At 45.2% G+C, this 16,008-nt stretch overlaps 1 protein-coding gene across 2 annotated transcripts; it reads left to right on the top strand.

Annotated features, from left to right (window-relative positions):
• Positions 1–6,840: 6,840 nt before the first annotated feature.
• Positions 6,841–13,949, top strand: TMEM14C (transmembrane protein 14C). 2 transcript variants are annotated; one of them, XM_060614811.2, is made up of 6 exons: positions 6,841–6,948; positions 7,946–8,008; positions 8,327–8,403; positions 9,247–9,348; positions 12,438–12,525; positions 13,452–13,949. In XM_060614811.2, exons 2-6 carry the CDS (start codon positions 7,986–7,988, stop codon positions 13,504–13,506), a joined length of 345 nt encoding a protein of 114 aa, XP_060470794.1. In that variant the 5' UTR covers positions 6,841–6,948; positions 7,946–7,985; the 3' UTR covers positions 13,507–13,949. The 2 variants fall into 2 exon arrangements, with proteins under 2 accessions (XP_060470794.1, XP_060470795.1); XM_060614812.2 differs by having other exon boundaries at positions 6,859–6,953.
• Positions 13,950–16,008: the final 2,059 nt, after the last annotated feature.

The following is a 16,008-nucleotide window of genomic DNA, read 5'->3' as shown; positions in this document are numbered from 1 at the left end:
CCTACAAACAAAGATGAATATAGATTTGGGTTTTTTGTTAATGTTCTTGTTTAAATATTTAATATTTTTTAGAGCAGTTTGAGGTTTATAACAAAAGGGAGAAGGTGCAGAGATTTCCCATGTACCCACTGCCTCTACCATGCACAGCCACACCCGATATCCACATCACTCATCAGAATGGTACACTTTTTACCAGGGATGAACCTACACTGACGCGATCGATTCACCCAAAGTTCATGGCTTACCTTAGGGATCACTCTTGGTGCTGAACACTGGATGGGTTTGGAAGAATGACCTATTATAATGCACAGAGCATTTCCACTGCTCTGCAACAACTCTTGTGTTCTGCCTGTTCATCTCTCCCCTACCCAACCTTCCACGATCACTGATCTTTTTATTGCCTCCATAGTTTCGCCTTGTCCAGAATGGCACGTACTTAGAATCCTACAGTACTGTATCCTTTTCAGATTGGCTTCTTTCACTTAGGAATATGCATTTAAGTCTCTTCTGTGTCTTTTCATAGCTTGATAGCTCATTTCTTTTTAATGCTCAATAGTATTCCATCGTATGTGTCACACATTACCACTCATTCACTGCTGGAGGACATCTTGGTTGCCTCCCAAGTTTTGGCAGTTACGAACTTGCCGTAAACATCTGCAAGTTTTGGGGTGGATGTGTTTTCAACTCCTTTGGGTAAATACTAAGTAGTGTGACTGATGGACTGTATGGTGAGTGTATGTGTAGGTTTGTGAGGAACGGCCATCCTGCCTTCCAAAGTAGCTGTACCATTTTTCAGTCCAGAACATTTGTCAGTGTTCTGGATCTTGGCCAATCTTGTGTCTAGTGGGATCTCGTTATTTTAATTTGCATTTCCCTGAGGACCTACGTGGAGCTTTTCCTATGCTTGTGTGCCATCTGGATATCTTTGGTAAAGCGTCAAGCTACTTGGCCTATTTTTTAGTTAAATAGTTTCCTTACTATTGAGTTTTAAGAGTTCTTTGTACTTTAGGGGCGCCTGGATGGCTCAGTTGGTTAAGTGTCCGACTTCAGCTCAGGTCATGGTCTCACAGTTCGTGGGTTCTAGTCCCGCATCAGGCTCTGTGCTGACAGCCTAGAGCCTGCTTCAGATTCTGTGTCTCCCTCTCTCTCTGGCCCTCCTCCACTTATGCTCTGTTTCTGTCTCAAAAATAAATAAAAATTGTGCATATGTATGTACACACACACACGCACGAGTTCTTTGTATTTTGGATAGCAATCCTTTATCAGATGTGTCTTTGGAAATATTTTTTTCCTTGTCAGTAGCTTGTCTTCTCATTCTCTTGATAATATTTTGCAGAAGTTTTTAATGTTAATGAAGCCTAGCTAATCAATTATTTCTTTCACGGGTCATATTTTTGATGTATCTAAAAAGGCTTCACCATCCTCGAATGTCATCTAAGTTTTCTCTTAAGTTTCTTTATGGGAGTTTTACAGTTTTGCATTTTCCATTTAGGTCTGTGATCCATCCTGAGTTAAGTTTTGTGAAAGATGTTAGGTCTGTGTCTAGATTTTTTTTTTTTTTTTTTACACATAGATGTTCAGTTCACCATTTGTTGAAGAGACTATTTTTGTTTTGTAGTATTGTCTCTGCTCCTTTGTCAAAAATCAGTTGGTTGTACAGTTGACTCTTGGACAATGTGGGTTTGAACTGTATGGGTCCATTTACCGATTTTTTTTTCAATAAATACAGTATTGTAAATGCATTTTCTCTTGTGTTTTCTTAGCATGTTCTTTTCTCTAGCTTTATTGTAAGAACACATATATAATTCACATATAACATACAAAATATGTGTTAATCAACTGTGTTATCAGTAAGGCTTCTGGTCAGCAGTAGACTTTTAATTAACTTTGAGGAGAGACAAAAGTTAATATGCAGATTTTTTGACTGCCTGAAGGGTCAGGGCCCATAACTGAGCTGTTCAAAAGTCATCTATATTTGTGGTGGTCTATTTCTGGGCCCTCTATTCTGTTCTGTTGATCTACTTGTCCTTCCCCTCTATGTACAGTCTGCACATAGTCTTGGCCATGTACATGTCGAATTATCCACTTTGATACTGGTGTCTGAGCAGATTCTTTTCCCAGATTCACTCTTTCCCAATTCAGAATGCACCATGTCACCTATATCTCCCCCTCCTTTGTTCACTAGCCCTGTGCCAGGCGCTACCCTAGATTCTGGGTGCTGAAAGGAAAAGTGTGATCCCAGCCTAAAGGACGAAAGTTGGTAAATAATTACACATTACGTGAACAGATCTGCCTGGATGACTCTCCTATAGCCTGAAGCCTTTTTGAGCACCCCTCCCTTCTTTCCTTTTGTTGAACCACACCCTTAAGTATACCCTCGGTGCATAACATCCTTGATCTGCCCTGCAAATATGACTGACACATACCTATTCTTTTTTTTTTTTTAAGCTTAAGTTTACTGATTTTAAGAGAGAGAGTGTGCGAGCAGGGCAAGGGCAGAGAGAGAGAATCCCAAACAGGGTCAGCGCAGAGCCCAGCGTGGGGCTCGAATCCATGAATCGTGAGATTATGACCTGAGCCTAAATCAAGAGTTGGATGTTTAACTGACTGAGCTGCCCAGGCACCCAGTTACTTAAAATTTAAATCCAAGTTAATATACAGTATAATAATGGTTTCAGGAGTAGGATTTAGTGATTCATCACTTACAATAACACCCAGTGCTCATCACAAGTGCCCTCCTTCTTGTCCATCGCCCATTTAGCCCATCTTCCCAACATCCCCAAGCAACCCTGTTTGTTCTCCGTATTTAAAAGTGTCTTACGGTTTGCCTCCCTCTGTTTTTATTTTTTTCCTTCCTTTCGCCTATGTTTGTAAGTGAAATAAGTCAGAAAGGCAAAGATATGATTTCACTCATATGTGGAATTTAAGAAACATACCTAGTCTTTAACATCCTCCTCTTGGGTGGTCCCTCAGCACATACTCTGTTGCAGGATTTTTTTTTTTTTTTTTTTTTTTTTTTTTTTGGCCTCAATACCCCGGGGTTTGTTGTCTCGGCGCTTTGAAGAATGAAGAAGTGGACACAAAATGAGCAGCAGGCAAAAGTTTATTCGCGTAGAAGATTAGAAAGTAAGACTAGGGGGCGCCTGGGTGGCTCAGGTCATGATCTCGCAGTTTGTGAATTTGAGCCCCGCGTCGGTCTCTCTCTGCTGACGGCTACTGACGGCTCGGAGCCTGGAGCCTGCTTCAGATTCTGTGTCTCCCTCTCTTTCTGCCCCTCCCCTGCTCACGCTCTGTCCCTCAAAAATAAAAGTTAAAAAAAGTTAAAAAAAATAGTATGAAATGTCTCTTTATAGACGGGGGCATTTGGAGGTGAATACCCACAACACTAGGTAAGGATCTTTGTTTTATAATTCTGGTCAGCCCTCCCTTCCCTTCCCCCGGGTTCCTTCTTAGGTCCTCCTCTTATCGGTGAGAGAACTCTAGGTGCTGGGTTGTCCATTCCTTATTGGCTCGATTCCATTGTGGGTGCTATGTGGCCATATCATTCCTTGTGGGTCATACCTTTTATGGTCTGTCTGTCACAAAAGACCTTTTGTGAAATTCCTGAGGGGAACCTGAGAGGGAGGAGGTGGTGACTATTACATTCTTAAGAGGAACCGTACCCCGGAGGGAGTTTTTCTGTGGTCAGATGCTCCCAGCATTGTCCCAAAATATGTGTTTCCACACCCAGGGACCTCCGGTCCTCACCTTTCCCTCTCTGCCTACTGAATCCTATCTTTTCCTATCATACTCCCTGCCCCTGGCACTCGAAAAGCAAGTCTTAGGGCGAGTGGGATCCAAGAGACCTACTTGTCTTGTGGCAGCCAAAGGAACACTCCGTCCACAAGCCCCCTACTAAGGGGCCATTTCTTGTCAAGCTAGACTCGTCGGCCTTTCTGTTTGGTCTAGCGGCTCCTTTGGTCTTTGGAGGTCTTTTGACATTCACCTCCCTTTCGCAGAACACCTGTAATGGCCTGGGATGGTCAGGGGCCGCTTGACTGAGGACTTTAATAAAAAAAAGGAGATGTGAGTTTTTAGACAAGGATAAAAGGGCATTTCTGGCAGAGGAAATGGGGTGCTGTCTCAGCTAAGAGAGACTTAGCTGCGAGACACAAAAAAGCTGCTCTGGCTATTCTAAACAGAGGGCACGGGGCTGGAGTTTTAACAAAGACACAGGTGCGTCGGACAGAAGAGAACCAGAGCTCAGAAAGGGAGAGGGTGCAGTCAGGGCGGTCTCTCCACCTTGTCTCCAACTCCACGCGTTGTCTTCACGCTTCTCTCTGCAGACCAGCCTCTCTTACTCCACATCTGTTCTCACTCAGTCCATGCTCACTGAGCAGCCGTTGTGTGCCAAGCACCGTTCCAAGCGCCGCATAAACATCCTTCTCAAGGAACTTACGTGCTGGGTGGGAGGATGATTGTGCAGTCAGTAAGTTTTACAGCATACTGTGTATGGAGGTAAGCGTCATGGAGAAAAATAAGCCGTGGAGGGAACTGCGGAGGGATTGCAGTTTTAACCCAGATAATCCGGGAAGGCCTCACTGAGCGGGTGACCTTCGAATGAAGACAAAGGAGGTGAGGAAGTGAGCTGGGAGATGATCTGGGGAGAAGCTCTGGGCTGATGAAGCAGCACGTGCAGGTGCTCAGAGGTGGGCGCGAGAAAGGGGGCCATTGGAGGGATTTGAGCATATGTATCCACAACTGACTCATAACAGGAGTGCTCTGGTCACTGTATTGAGAACAGACGAAAGGAGTTAGGGCAGCTCTGCCATTTATTAAGGCCAGTGGCCATGTCCCTATTAGGTAACCTCTTTCTCCTCTTGTGTTTGAAAGCAAGAGATAATAAGAGTCTCTAGTCCAAGGGTTAGTATGAAGATTAGACGAGTTCATCTACGGAAAGCACTTCATGCAGTGTCTGGCTTACAATTAACACGCCGCATGTTTTCTTTCTGATAAATGAGGTCCCAGAAGCATGTGGCAGATAGGGTGGGTTGAGAACGCAGGCAATATTTTTTCATAACCTCACTCATCAATTTCCTGGGGAAAGGTTTTATTGATGGATGATGGTCCTCTTCAAAGCTACAAAATACATCCTGAACACCTAGAAACTGGCATTGTAGATCCTCAGTAGACGTCAGGTGAAACACTGCAACCGGGAATTTGTTTTTGACATTTTTGTTTTGGGATTTCTTAATGTGTGAAGTCACACATGAATGAGGTTCCAAAAAGGGTCAAATAATGCTGAAACTGAGGCACTATTCCTTCTTCTTCACAAGCTCTTCCGTTTTGGCCGACGGACTTTACTGCTCTGGTTATGTGCGTGGCTACGTTTGTCTGTCTACCGAACATGGTCTGGACCCTAGGCCTCTGTGAAAGAAACAAACAGAAACAACCTGTTAAGAAGCCCCAGTGACCAGAGGACTAAAAACTTCTCCCTCACACGATCTTGGTCACACTCCATTGACACATTTGTGGCTCAGGGGTTCCTAGCTGAGAACTGAGCTATCTCCTAAAATATGTTAATGCCAATGAGAAACATTACTGAACACAAATCGTTAATTTGGTTTACTCTGTAACTAACTGAAACAGAGCAGAGAGCCAATGTATTTGACAATAAATTTTGGGACTACACACAGAGAAATGGGGTGTGCTACGGGTTGAGGAATGACAGAGGCAATACAACATAAAGGTGAGGGTGTAGGTTTTGAAAGACCTTACTTCAAATAACAGCTCTACCAAGTACTACAGTTGTAGGTAATTAACTTAATCCTCTGTGGTTCAATTTAAGTCTAAAGGGCAGGGGTAAGATCATGGTGGTGATAACTAAGGTTTACGTATACACCTGTATCGGGAGGCGTGCATCCGTAAGTCCATTCCGAGGTGGTTAAGATAGGTCCCGTTGTTGGTTGTTAAGCGGAGTCTTCCAGTAATTTGGTGAGGATCTGGCCTACTAGAATTACCAATGGTTCTTCTTAGTCCTTATCTGCTTTGGCTGGTAAGAATCAGCGATGGTAACCACAGGGTTCAGTTTGGGTATCTGAAAGGTTAAGAGATGTTGCAAGTGACAAGTTTTTGTTTTGGAAGATGCGGGAGCTGCGATCTCCTTTTTTTCACTGAAGACTGTATTTATAAGATTTATCTACGTTGATCCTTACAGGGGATGAGGGGGAGAGAGACGTCAAGGATAACATCCAAATTCTGGTTTACAGCGATTGAGTGGTCGCGCAGGAAACGCAGGGAAGAGACGCAATCTGGAGAGGGAGTGGAGATGATGTTTCGTGGACACTGGCGCATACTGCGGTAGTAGGAAATTATATTTCACTTATCCTCTCCCTTCCTTTAAGTTGCTTCTCAGATAACAATAAAGCCACATTATTGTCTGGCTTGTGGCCACCAGCTCTGCAGGAAGAAAGTAGTTCTTAACCATGGCAGGCAAAAACCGTGATTCGGCAAGTGAGAATCCTCCCGGATGGCATGCCTTTGGTTTACACCAGGTTAACCTGGCCCAGCTCGCGAAGCCACTTGGAAAGACCCGACTCAAATTCTGGGTTTCAGGCGGGCTGCTGGCGAGCCGAGCTTCGAAGGCCGGTCAGCACGGCCGGATCGGCGATTGGAACACCGGCGTAGGGACTCCGGGCTCGAGCCGCGACTCTCCGCCCCACCTCCCGGACGCAGAGCGCTAGCCTGGACGCTTCCTCTCAAGCCCCGCCCCAGGCGCCTCCCGTGCCTGGAACGCATGCGCGCGCCGCGACACCTCCCCCTCAAGCCCCGCCCCATGCTCCGCCCCACCCCTCGTTCCGCCTTGCCCTCGGGACGCAGAGCGCGTCGCGACGTTTCCGGCGGGGCCCGGACTCCCACGCCTCGCCGCTGGTACCCCGCGGTCGACCGGTGCAGTCGTAGGGGAAAGAGGTTCGGTGCTTGGGAATTAATTACTATTTTATATCATTTTGACTTGTTTGGGGTTATATAAGAGGCTTTGCTGCCGCCTACTCGTTGTCCCCCAGATCCAGGCAGGGGCTTTAGGCTGCGTCACAGTTTCCTTTCTAGTCGTGCATTTTCTGCTTTCCTTAAGGTAGTCGTGAATCTTGCAGAACCCCTGAGCTCTGGAGGCCAGTGCTTACCAGTGTAGCGTAGCGGTGATTAGTTTCCTGGGGGTTTTATTGCTCTTGCTGCTTGAAAATCTCGCTGAGTGCTATTTGCAATTAATGACTGGCACAATTCCAAGTAGCCCCTGCCCGACAATTAAAAATTTAAACAAAAGGTTGTATTGCTTTCAAGTTAAACCATACCAGATGCATTTCTTTGCCAAGAGCGAAGTGTTCCACGTTAATTATGATTTGGACTTTCCTGTATTTTACCCCCCCTCACCGTCCCCAGTCTAACAAGAGTTAGGAATTGGATGCAAAATTAAATAGCTGTCTGAAAGTTTTGCACGTGTTGAGTTTTGAAAGAATTCAGTTCTTTGGGCAGGAGTGGAAAGGGGTAACTGAAATAGTTGAATTAAGGTTACAGGAGATACTTAGTTTCCGATTCAGTAATAATTTGGTTAGCTGGTGAAAAGGTAAACTTATCACCTGGACAGAGCTGGTCCCTGAATTTTGCTGTTTCCTGTAGTCCTGTGCTATTGGAATGGAGGTTATTACCAAAATGGTTGGTATCTGCTCAGCATTTACTAGCGGCTGAGCACGTTTACTTATTATTTTGTTTAATGCCCACAGCAGCTGTAGGAAATTTGTACCATTCTTATCCTCATGGTACAATGAAGGAAACTGAGGCTTAGAGAGGTTGGGAGTTTGTCCATTACTTCTTAGCTGCTAAGGAGTGGAGCTGGAACTAGGATCCACTTCTTTCTGACTGCTAGAGAGACGTGCTGTTTACCACCTCTGATCCAGTCCCTCGTTCCCAGGTGCAGCAGGTGTACTCTTCTGTTGGAGTGAAAGAGAACAATGCAGAAGGACTCTGGCCCGCTGTAAGTACACAGTGAATGGGAGTAGAATAGCCAAGAACTTCTCAAAACCAGAGCTTCTTTCCTGATCTGAAAAGTGCACTAAGCGTAGAGTGCCGGACAGCCTGGGGTATCGGAGCATTGGCCATGTAGGCCGGGAACCTGAGTTTGAGTCCCGGCTCCGTCACTGTCTCCAGGCAAGTCCTCTAACCTCTAGGCTTTATTTTCATTTGTACAGTGATATGACTGTTCTGGAATGATGACGTTTTAGTCCCATCCTGTGATTGTGGTTTTTATTTTTTAGACATGGTTGGCACTGGTTTCTTACTCTTTCATTTTCAGAGTGCCTTTACACTGGATTGGCTTTGGCTATGCAGCACTGGTCGCTTCTGGTGGGATCATTGGCTATGCGAAAGCAGGTATGGTTTGTAGCTACCTGACCTCTTAAGATCTTCACGTTGTTGCTGGTAAAGAGTGAGTCCCCGGGGTCCCCAGAGTTCAGTCTTGTTTGAGTCAGGTTTGTTTGAAGCCCTCTAGCTGGGGTACAGGCTCCTTTTCAGTCCCGTAGCTGCCCCTGCACTTGCTTTCCCATTATCTGGCTGACCTAAGTCAAGCTTCTTGTCTACTCCCTTGTTCTTGGTGTCTTTATCTAAGATGCCGGGCAGGAGTGGTAGTAGATTGTTATTATCATCGACTACCACACATCTGCCTTGACCCCAGGGTGTTATTATCTCTCTGCTCTTTGGAGTAGGCAGAAACCTCTTTTCTCATCAGGCATAGTTCTATCAGCAAACCTGCTGTTTCTACCTCTTTCCTAGCCTGCATTCCCCACCCCACCCCAACACACACACACACACACACACACACACACACACACACACCCCAGAATTCTTACTCTCCAGGTTTTGTTTTGTTTTAATTCACTGCCCCTACTTCCTTCTCCTTTGGGGATTTGCCTGAGGTTCTGCCTGTGGACAGTTCCAACGCTTGACAGGTTCATCAGGCCTGGTTAGGAGCCCTTCTTTGCTCCCCAGATGCAAGTGTCTGAATATTAAAAAGGAGAGGAATAATGTGACGTAACCCCGACTTCTCCGTAAAATAGCAAATGCCGCACACATTTGCCTGCTTGAGAGCTCCTTGGTTATGAGCTGTGTTGAGAGAAATTCTCTTGGCTGTTTTCCCCTGGAGGGAAAGGAAATCTGGTGACTTCTGTTGATGAGTGTCTGACATTATAATGCAGGACTGTGTTTGCTTCTCTGCAGGTAGCGTCCCGTCACTGGCTGCTGGCCTTCTTTTCGGAAGTTTAGCAGGCCTGGGTGCCTATCAGCTGTCTCAGGATCCGAGGAACATTTGGGTTTTCCTAGGTACGTCCGCTTCCCTGTCTCTCTGGTACAGTTATGTATCCAGAACATTCTACCCAAAGGCTCTGGTTCGGTGGCATGTGGCAGGATCTTCACATGAAGACAGTTTTACTACTTCTGCCCAAGTGCTGGGGAAGTTTTAAAATTGGGAGTGGGGAGAGTGGTGCTGATTTCTGTTTACTTTCTACGTACAGAATACGGAAAGGTTTTCATGCCTCACAATTTAGGTATAGCCAATGGAATTAGTGTTAAGCTTGTACGAGGCAAGTAGACGTCTCGTAATCATTATGTCTGCCCACTGAAGAGCATGTGCTTGACCGTTACCGGAGGATCACGTGCCTGGGTGAGGTTTGCCTCAATAGTGCGTTTGTTTGCCTTTGCAAATCACGTGTTAGCCCTTTAAAACTAAGCTGAATGTCTGGCATAGGCCTTGCCTTCGAGGAGCCTTTACATTAACTGATGCTGTTGGGGTGACTGCGGGGCTGCTGAAGTGCCCCGTGAGCAGCCCAAACAGCAGCACCGGGGAGGAAGATCACTTCTTATCAGCGTGGCCTGGGGTGCATTTTCACTGAGCTCTCCCCACACATCAGCCATTCTGCCGGGAGCGTGGACATCTCGCCGTCTCCCCAGATACGCAGAGTGGGAACACGTGCAGTGCCGGCCCTTAGAAGAGTGGTGGGGAGAACAAGTGTGTTGACCGAGTGGCTCGTGCAAGCTGGCACGGGTTGGGAAGGGAGGTCGTGGCGGCTGATTTGGGGCATGCCCGTGGAAGGAGGAGGCGCCCCGCTCTCAGCTCTGCCTCCCAGCTCCCTCGCTCAAGCTCCTGAATGACTTTTAGGCTTCCTTTATCCTCATGTCTGATTCTACTCCTGCTCTCAGCAACTGCCCTCACTGCCTACGTAAAGGAAAACAGCAGTCATCACACGGAGGCTCCAGCATGCCATCATCACCCAGGCCTTGCACTGTGCTGTTTCTCTCTCAAAGGCCAATCCCTCCACCCATGCTTTGGGTCTCTTCTCCCCACCTTCTTGGGGTGTTACGCTGCCAGAGATGTCATCTCTTATTTGTGTTCTGCCCTGCGGGTGAATCCCTCCCACTCATGTTCAAAGGTGTCCTCTCTTACCCATTAAAAAAGAAAGGACCTCTCGTGACCCCACTTCCTTCTCCAGTTGCCTGCCCTTCTTCTTCCCCTTCAGCAACTTCCCTAAAACAATCCGTTCTACTCCCTGTTTTTACTTCTTCACCTCTCACATTCTCGACCCCCCTTTTTGTGTCCTTTGTCCATGGAAATAGCTTTCCTTGAGCCTGTCAGTGACCTAGATTTTCAAAATCCAGTGTATATACTTTTAATGTTTATTTACTTATTAGAAAGAGCGTGTGCCTGAGCTGGGGAAGAGCAAGAGAGAGAGCGAGAGAGCGAATCCCAAGCAAGCTCCATGCTCAGTGTGGAGTCCGACACGGGGTTCAATCCCATGACCCTGGGATCATGACCTGAGCTGGAATCAAGACTCAGATGTTTAACCAGCTGAGCCACCCAGGCAACCCGACTGTACATTTTTTAATCCTCATTCTAGTTGGCCTTTTAGCTTTTTCAGCATAGGAGACCAAGCCATTTTCCACTCTCCTGTTTTCCTTCTTATTTTCTCGTTCTCTTTTGTTGACCCATCTTTCTTCTTGGCCATTAAATATTTAAGTTCTTAAGACCTGGCTCTTTGTATATTTTTTTTGTTTGTTTTTAATTTTTTTAATGTTTATTTTTAAGACAGAGATAGAGCATGATCGGGGGAGGGGCAGAGGGAGAGGGAGACAGAATCCGAAGCAGGCTCCAGGCTCTGAGCTGTCAGCACAGAGCCCGATGCGGGGCTCGAACTCCGGGACCTTGAGATCATGACCTGAGCCGAAGTCGGACACTTAACCGACTGAGCCACCCAGGCGCCCCGTATCTTCTTTATACCGTCTTGCTTGGCAGTGTTATTGGGGTCTAGGCCTTAAATTACCATTGAAACGGAAAATTGATTCAGAAAGGCATCACTCCTCCAAGCTTTACTCATAAGTAAAGGTTGTGTGCTTGAAATCTTGTCTCCAGGCATCTGCCCAAACGTAACCTCATGTCCTTACAGATGTGTTTGGTGCCGGTGTTTTCCATCCATTTGGATCTTGTCCTCCTCCCATCTTTCTGTCTCCTTCAGCAGTCAGTCCCTATTTGCACTACCTCCAGCCCATACCCTGAAGTGTCTCCTTCTGTGTCTCCATGGCCACCGTTCTCATCCCAGTACCCCTTATCTGACCTGCATTCTTGAGGAAGTTCTTCAGTGGTATCCCGACATGCTCTGGTTTCCCTCCGGATTGTTCTCCATGGAGCAGCTCGAGTTCTGATTTTACAGTCCTCTTATGTTCACGTATCCCTCTGCTTGGTATGCTTTGATGGCTTCTCATTGCTCTTGGGCCGAAGAACATAGTCCTCAGTAGGGCTGTCAGGGCTCTGTGCTCTGGCCCCTCTTCCTCACTGGCCACAGTTGAGCCTTCGGTTCCCTCTCACCACAAGGCCCCACCATTATTATCCCCTCTCTTGGAATGTGCTTTCTTCCCCCTTTTAGCTCTTCACTCCTTTTCAGATCTTGGCTTTTTGGTCTTCGTTTCCTCAGCAAATCCTTTCCTCATTTTCCCGAATAGGCGGAACCCTCTTAGAGGCCTTTTATGATGGTAGTTTTGCCCTCCAGCACCTAGTGCAGTGAGTGCATGGGAATACATGTAATAGGTCTTCACATGCTGACTAGCAGAGCATACAGTTAAGGTAAATACATCAACAGGGAATAGAAGAAGACCTACCGCAAATGTGGAGAAAACTATGGTGGAAGAATGGTGGGTAGTGAGGCCGGAAAGGCAGGTTTGGCCCAGATGGTGAGGGCCTTATATTCCAGTCTTTGTACTTAGTCCTACAGGGCGCGGGTGGCCACGGAGCACCCCCAGCGCTCCCCCAGCGTGGAGGAGATGGTATGAGAGGGGATCTGGCCCTTGAAAGGTGGGTGGGACATTGGTTCTCCCGTATAGAAGATGTAATGATATTCGATTCTTTCTGTCTTTCCCCTCAGCTACATCTGGAACCTTAGCTGGCATTATGGGGATGAGATTCTACCACTCTGGGAAATTTCTGCCTGCGGGCTTAATCGCGGGTGCCAGGTATTTTCTGTTCCCTTGCCGTTCGTCACCGGGATGGAGTTGAGTTTAGGGCCCCAGATACACTGTATATTCCAGAATTTACTTGTGTTGGTACACCTGATGCTGGACATCAACCGAAATGATTTAATTTACACACAAATAGGAGAGGCTGCAAAAACAGTAGTTGATTTGATGTCAAAATGAAGTAAGTAAGTTCATGGCTTTGCTGTCACGTTTGCAGTCTGGTCCATCCTGGCTCCTGCCTCCTTCAGAAGGAGCTTCAGGCAAAGCCCTGACAGCGGCTCTTTCTGCGACTTTCAGCGTGCATTCCAGATTTCTTAGACGTGTGCGTGTCCTTTATCACTGACCATTTTGTTAAAAGGGAGTTTTGATTGAATCCTGCTGGCTAACTTGAGTTACAAAACTCAGACCAGATTGTTTTTAAAAAAGTTTTCCTTACGTGTGATAAAGATACTCTGAGGACAGGATTTTTAAAAATCTGTTCGAAAGAAGATCACTAACCTGACTTCAGTCATAGTTATGCTGTCAGGCATAATGCTTTATAGTCCGTGTACACCAAGGTCAAGAGCAGTAAACTGGGAGACTGGAAATCTACCATTAACTAGCTCAGTGACCCCGGAGAGACCTTGGTCTTTCAGCCTTCAGTTTGCTCATCTCTTTGAATTATTGGCAGTGAGATTAGGAACTCCCAATTCACACGTACCATTTTGAGGCGGGTGCAGGGCAAGACTGCCCCTTGGCATGTTACTACTTTCGTGTTTCCAAGAATGAAGTCTCCACCTCTGCCTGCTCGGCCTCGGCGTCTCCTCATGTAGTTGCGAAGGGCCTGTAGTCTTAGTTTCTTAAAAAAGAAAAAAAAAAAACAGTCGAGTACCTGTTGTGTTCTTTACCTGATGTGTTTTTGTTTATGTGTTTCTTTTGAACAGTTTGCTGATGGTCGCCAAACTTGGAATTAGTGTGTTGAATAGACCCCATCAGTAGTAGTCATGTCCCAGCTTGGACTCATGAAGATTTTACAAACTTCTCCAATATCAGTGTATTAAGAGAAACAAGTGCAGCATTTTCACATATTCTGACATTTTACTTAAAAAAAAAAAAATGACATTGAACTTTGCAGAAGAAATCATTCATTTCACTACAGCCTTAAAGAGGTGGTAGTTTGTAACCCAAGAGCTCCTTATTACACTTTGATTCTTGTGTGTTGATGTTCTCTCTTCTTTTTGTGTCTATAGGTAAAACCTCAAAGGGTAAAACGTTAGGTATCAACTTTGGGGACCCCCAAACCCCATGCCCTACTCAGAACAGTGTGAAAAACGTCTCTTATGAGCTTTAGGGTTTCTGTTTTTTGGCTCATCTTAGAGCACAGACCTACTTTGAAATTATGTTAAATGAAATATCAATGAAAATAAAATTTACCATTAATATTTTCTATGGTGTCTTCGTTGCCAGAGTTGTCTAGAACATAGACTGGGATGTGAATGGCAGGAAGCTATGGGAACGTGGAAGTGTTCTGTTAATGTTTTATTTAGTAATTATGTATTTTGAATAATTTAAAAACCAAGGAAAGCTATGTATGACTTGATTGTACATTGCATCGCAGCTTGTTTTAAAGGTGATCTTTAGTGAGGATTTCTATGGTTAGGACTGTGTAACAACAGCAACAGAATGAAAAAAAAAATGAAATTGTGGTTAATTAGCTAACCTATAAATGTGAAACGAAAAGACCTGTGGGAAACTTGAGTTATCTAATTTGGTCTCTACACACATTAACTGGGTACTGACACATTTTCACTTCACTTTCCTTTTTTCAGCATTGAGAATTAACTCCCATCTGGTCCTTCTTACTTTAGCTTCCCCCTCTTTCGAAAAAAAGGGATATTTGCGGCTTCCCTCCTCCCTAACTGCTGTTGGTTGTATTTATAGTGTAATTCAGGCACTTACTGATCAGTATCATGTGTCTCCTTAAACTCTGAAAGGAGTCCTGGTTTTCTCATTCTCGTTTTATGTAACATGGTTTTGACATTTCTGCCTGGGCCTGCTCTTCAGTCGTAATGCCTGGAGCTCTGCACAAGTTGGGTGCGACCAAGGTACTGTGTCTGAGACTCTGCATTTCTGTTAATGCAGCTGGGATCAAAATAAGATTTTTGGACAGCCCCATCACAGCAGTGACTCATTACGCTTTTGGTCTACTGAGACTTCAGGCCCTTTTCTTGCAGGCTGCTATTAATAACTACTCACAGATCAGAAGGGGTTATTGCTTGATGTCACATACTTGCAAATACATTGATTAAATTACAATGCCCCATTAATTCCTGGCATAGTCAGTAATTGCCTTTTATCCTGTAGTGCTACCAAATTCATGCTTTAAATTATAAAGACAAATCCATTTACAAATAGTTCATTGGTGTGTGATAGGATTTCATGCCCTGGTGGATCAGATTATTATGAACTGTTCTCAAACATTAGTCTTTTATGGTCTAAGAGGAAAACAGATAAAATCAGGTAGGTAGAACATTGCATTATGTTTTTGATATCTTAAGAATGGATTTTTATGGAAATGTGTTGGGGAGAAAAGAAACAACTGTTTGTAGTTAGTGTTACAAAGATCAGAGCTGGGTGTTCTCTTGAGCAGCAAAGAGCTGTGTGTGTATTGTATACGTTCATAGAGCTAACCTTCATCTTCAGTGCTTTTTTCCCCAAAACCCTGCTATGTGAGGGCCAGGTGGACTTGTTCCCCAGGTGTTTGAATCCTATGAAGTATAAGAGCAGAAGCACAGAAAAAAGATTATTCTAAAAAAAAAAAAAAAAAAAAACAAAACCACTAACAAAAAAAACCCCCAATACTCATTCTGTATTTATTCATCAGACACATTTTGGGTTCCAAGCTAGCCTTTCTATGATCATTTTGATAAATAGCTTCTTGAAATATGGTTAGATCCATTTAGTAATCCTCATCTATATTTTCTGTCTTCTCCATCCGAGCCCAGCCACATATGCACGTACGCCAGTGACATGTGCATGGGGCCACCCAAAGCTGCCATCCATCCAGGCTTTCATAGATAGGATTTTGAATCACCGTGTTGGCCTCAGTTCATCTGTTGTGGAGTGTTTCCAAAGGCACCAATTTTGGTCACCTTCAGTTCTAGCATCAAACTCTGAAAACAGGGGTCCCTGGAGGTGGGAATTTATTTAGGTCCACAGTAGATCCCCCGTGTAACTGTTTGATCCCAGTGGTCAGCTCCGAAAGGTTTAAGGCTGTCCACAGACTGGGGTTAGAGGGTGGGTGGGATGGTCTTCAATGCCTAGCCGCCCAGGTAGTGCCCTTGTCAAGTTTCTGTTGCCCCTTCCTTGCAGAGTTTCCCCAGTACTTACTGTCCTAAGATTGTGCTGGGTCCTAGAAGGAAAAGAACAAGCGATGACTTGCCTTCTTGGAATCTAGTGGAGAAGACTGAAATCTAAACCACCAGAGGCAATAATAGGAAT

Source organism: Panthera onca, chromosome B2, assembly GCF_046562875.1.
Source record: "Panthera onca isolate mPanOnc1 chromosome B2, mPanOnc1 haplotype 2, whole genome shotgun sequence".
Classification (NCBI taxonomy): Eukaryota; Metazoa; Chordata; class Mammalia; order Carnivora; family Felidae; genus Panthera; species Panthera onca.
The sequence above is the reverse complement of the archived record's forward strand: the minus strand, read 5'-3'. Positions and strand labels throughout refer to the sequence as shown.

Coding starts and splice junctions, on each gene's coding strand:
- TMEM14C (XM_060614811.2), top strand. CDS start 7,986: ATGCAGAAGGACTCTGGCCCGCT. Junction 8,404..9,246: donor CATTGGCTATGCGAAAGCAG/GTATGGTTTGTA, acceptor GCTTCTCTGCAG/GTAGCGTCCCGTCACTGGCT. Junction 12,526..13,451: donor GGCTTAATCGCGGGTGCCAG/GTATTTTCTGTT, acceptor TCTTTTGAACAG/TTTGCTGATGGTCGCCAAAC.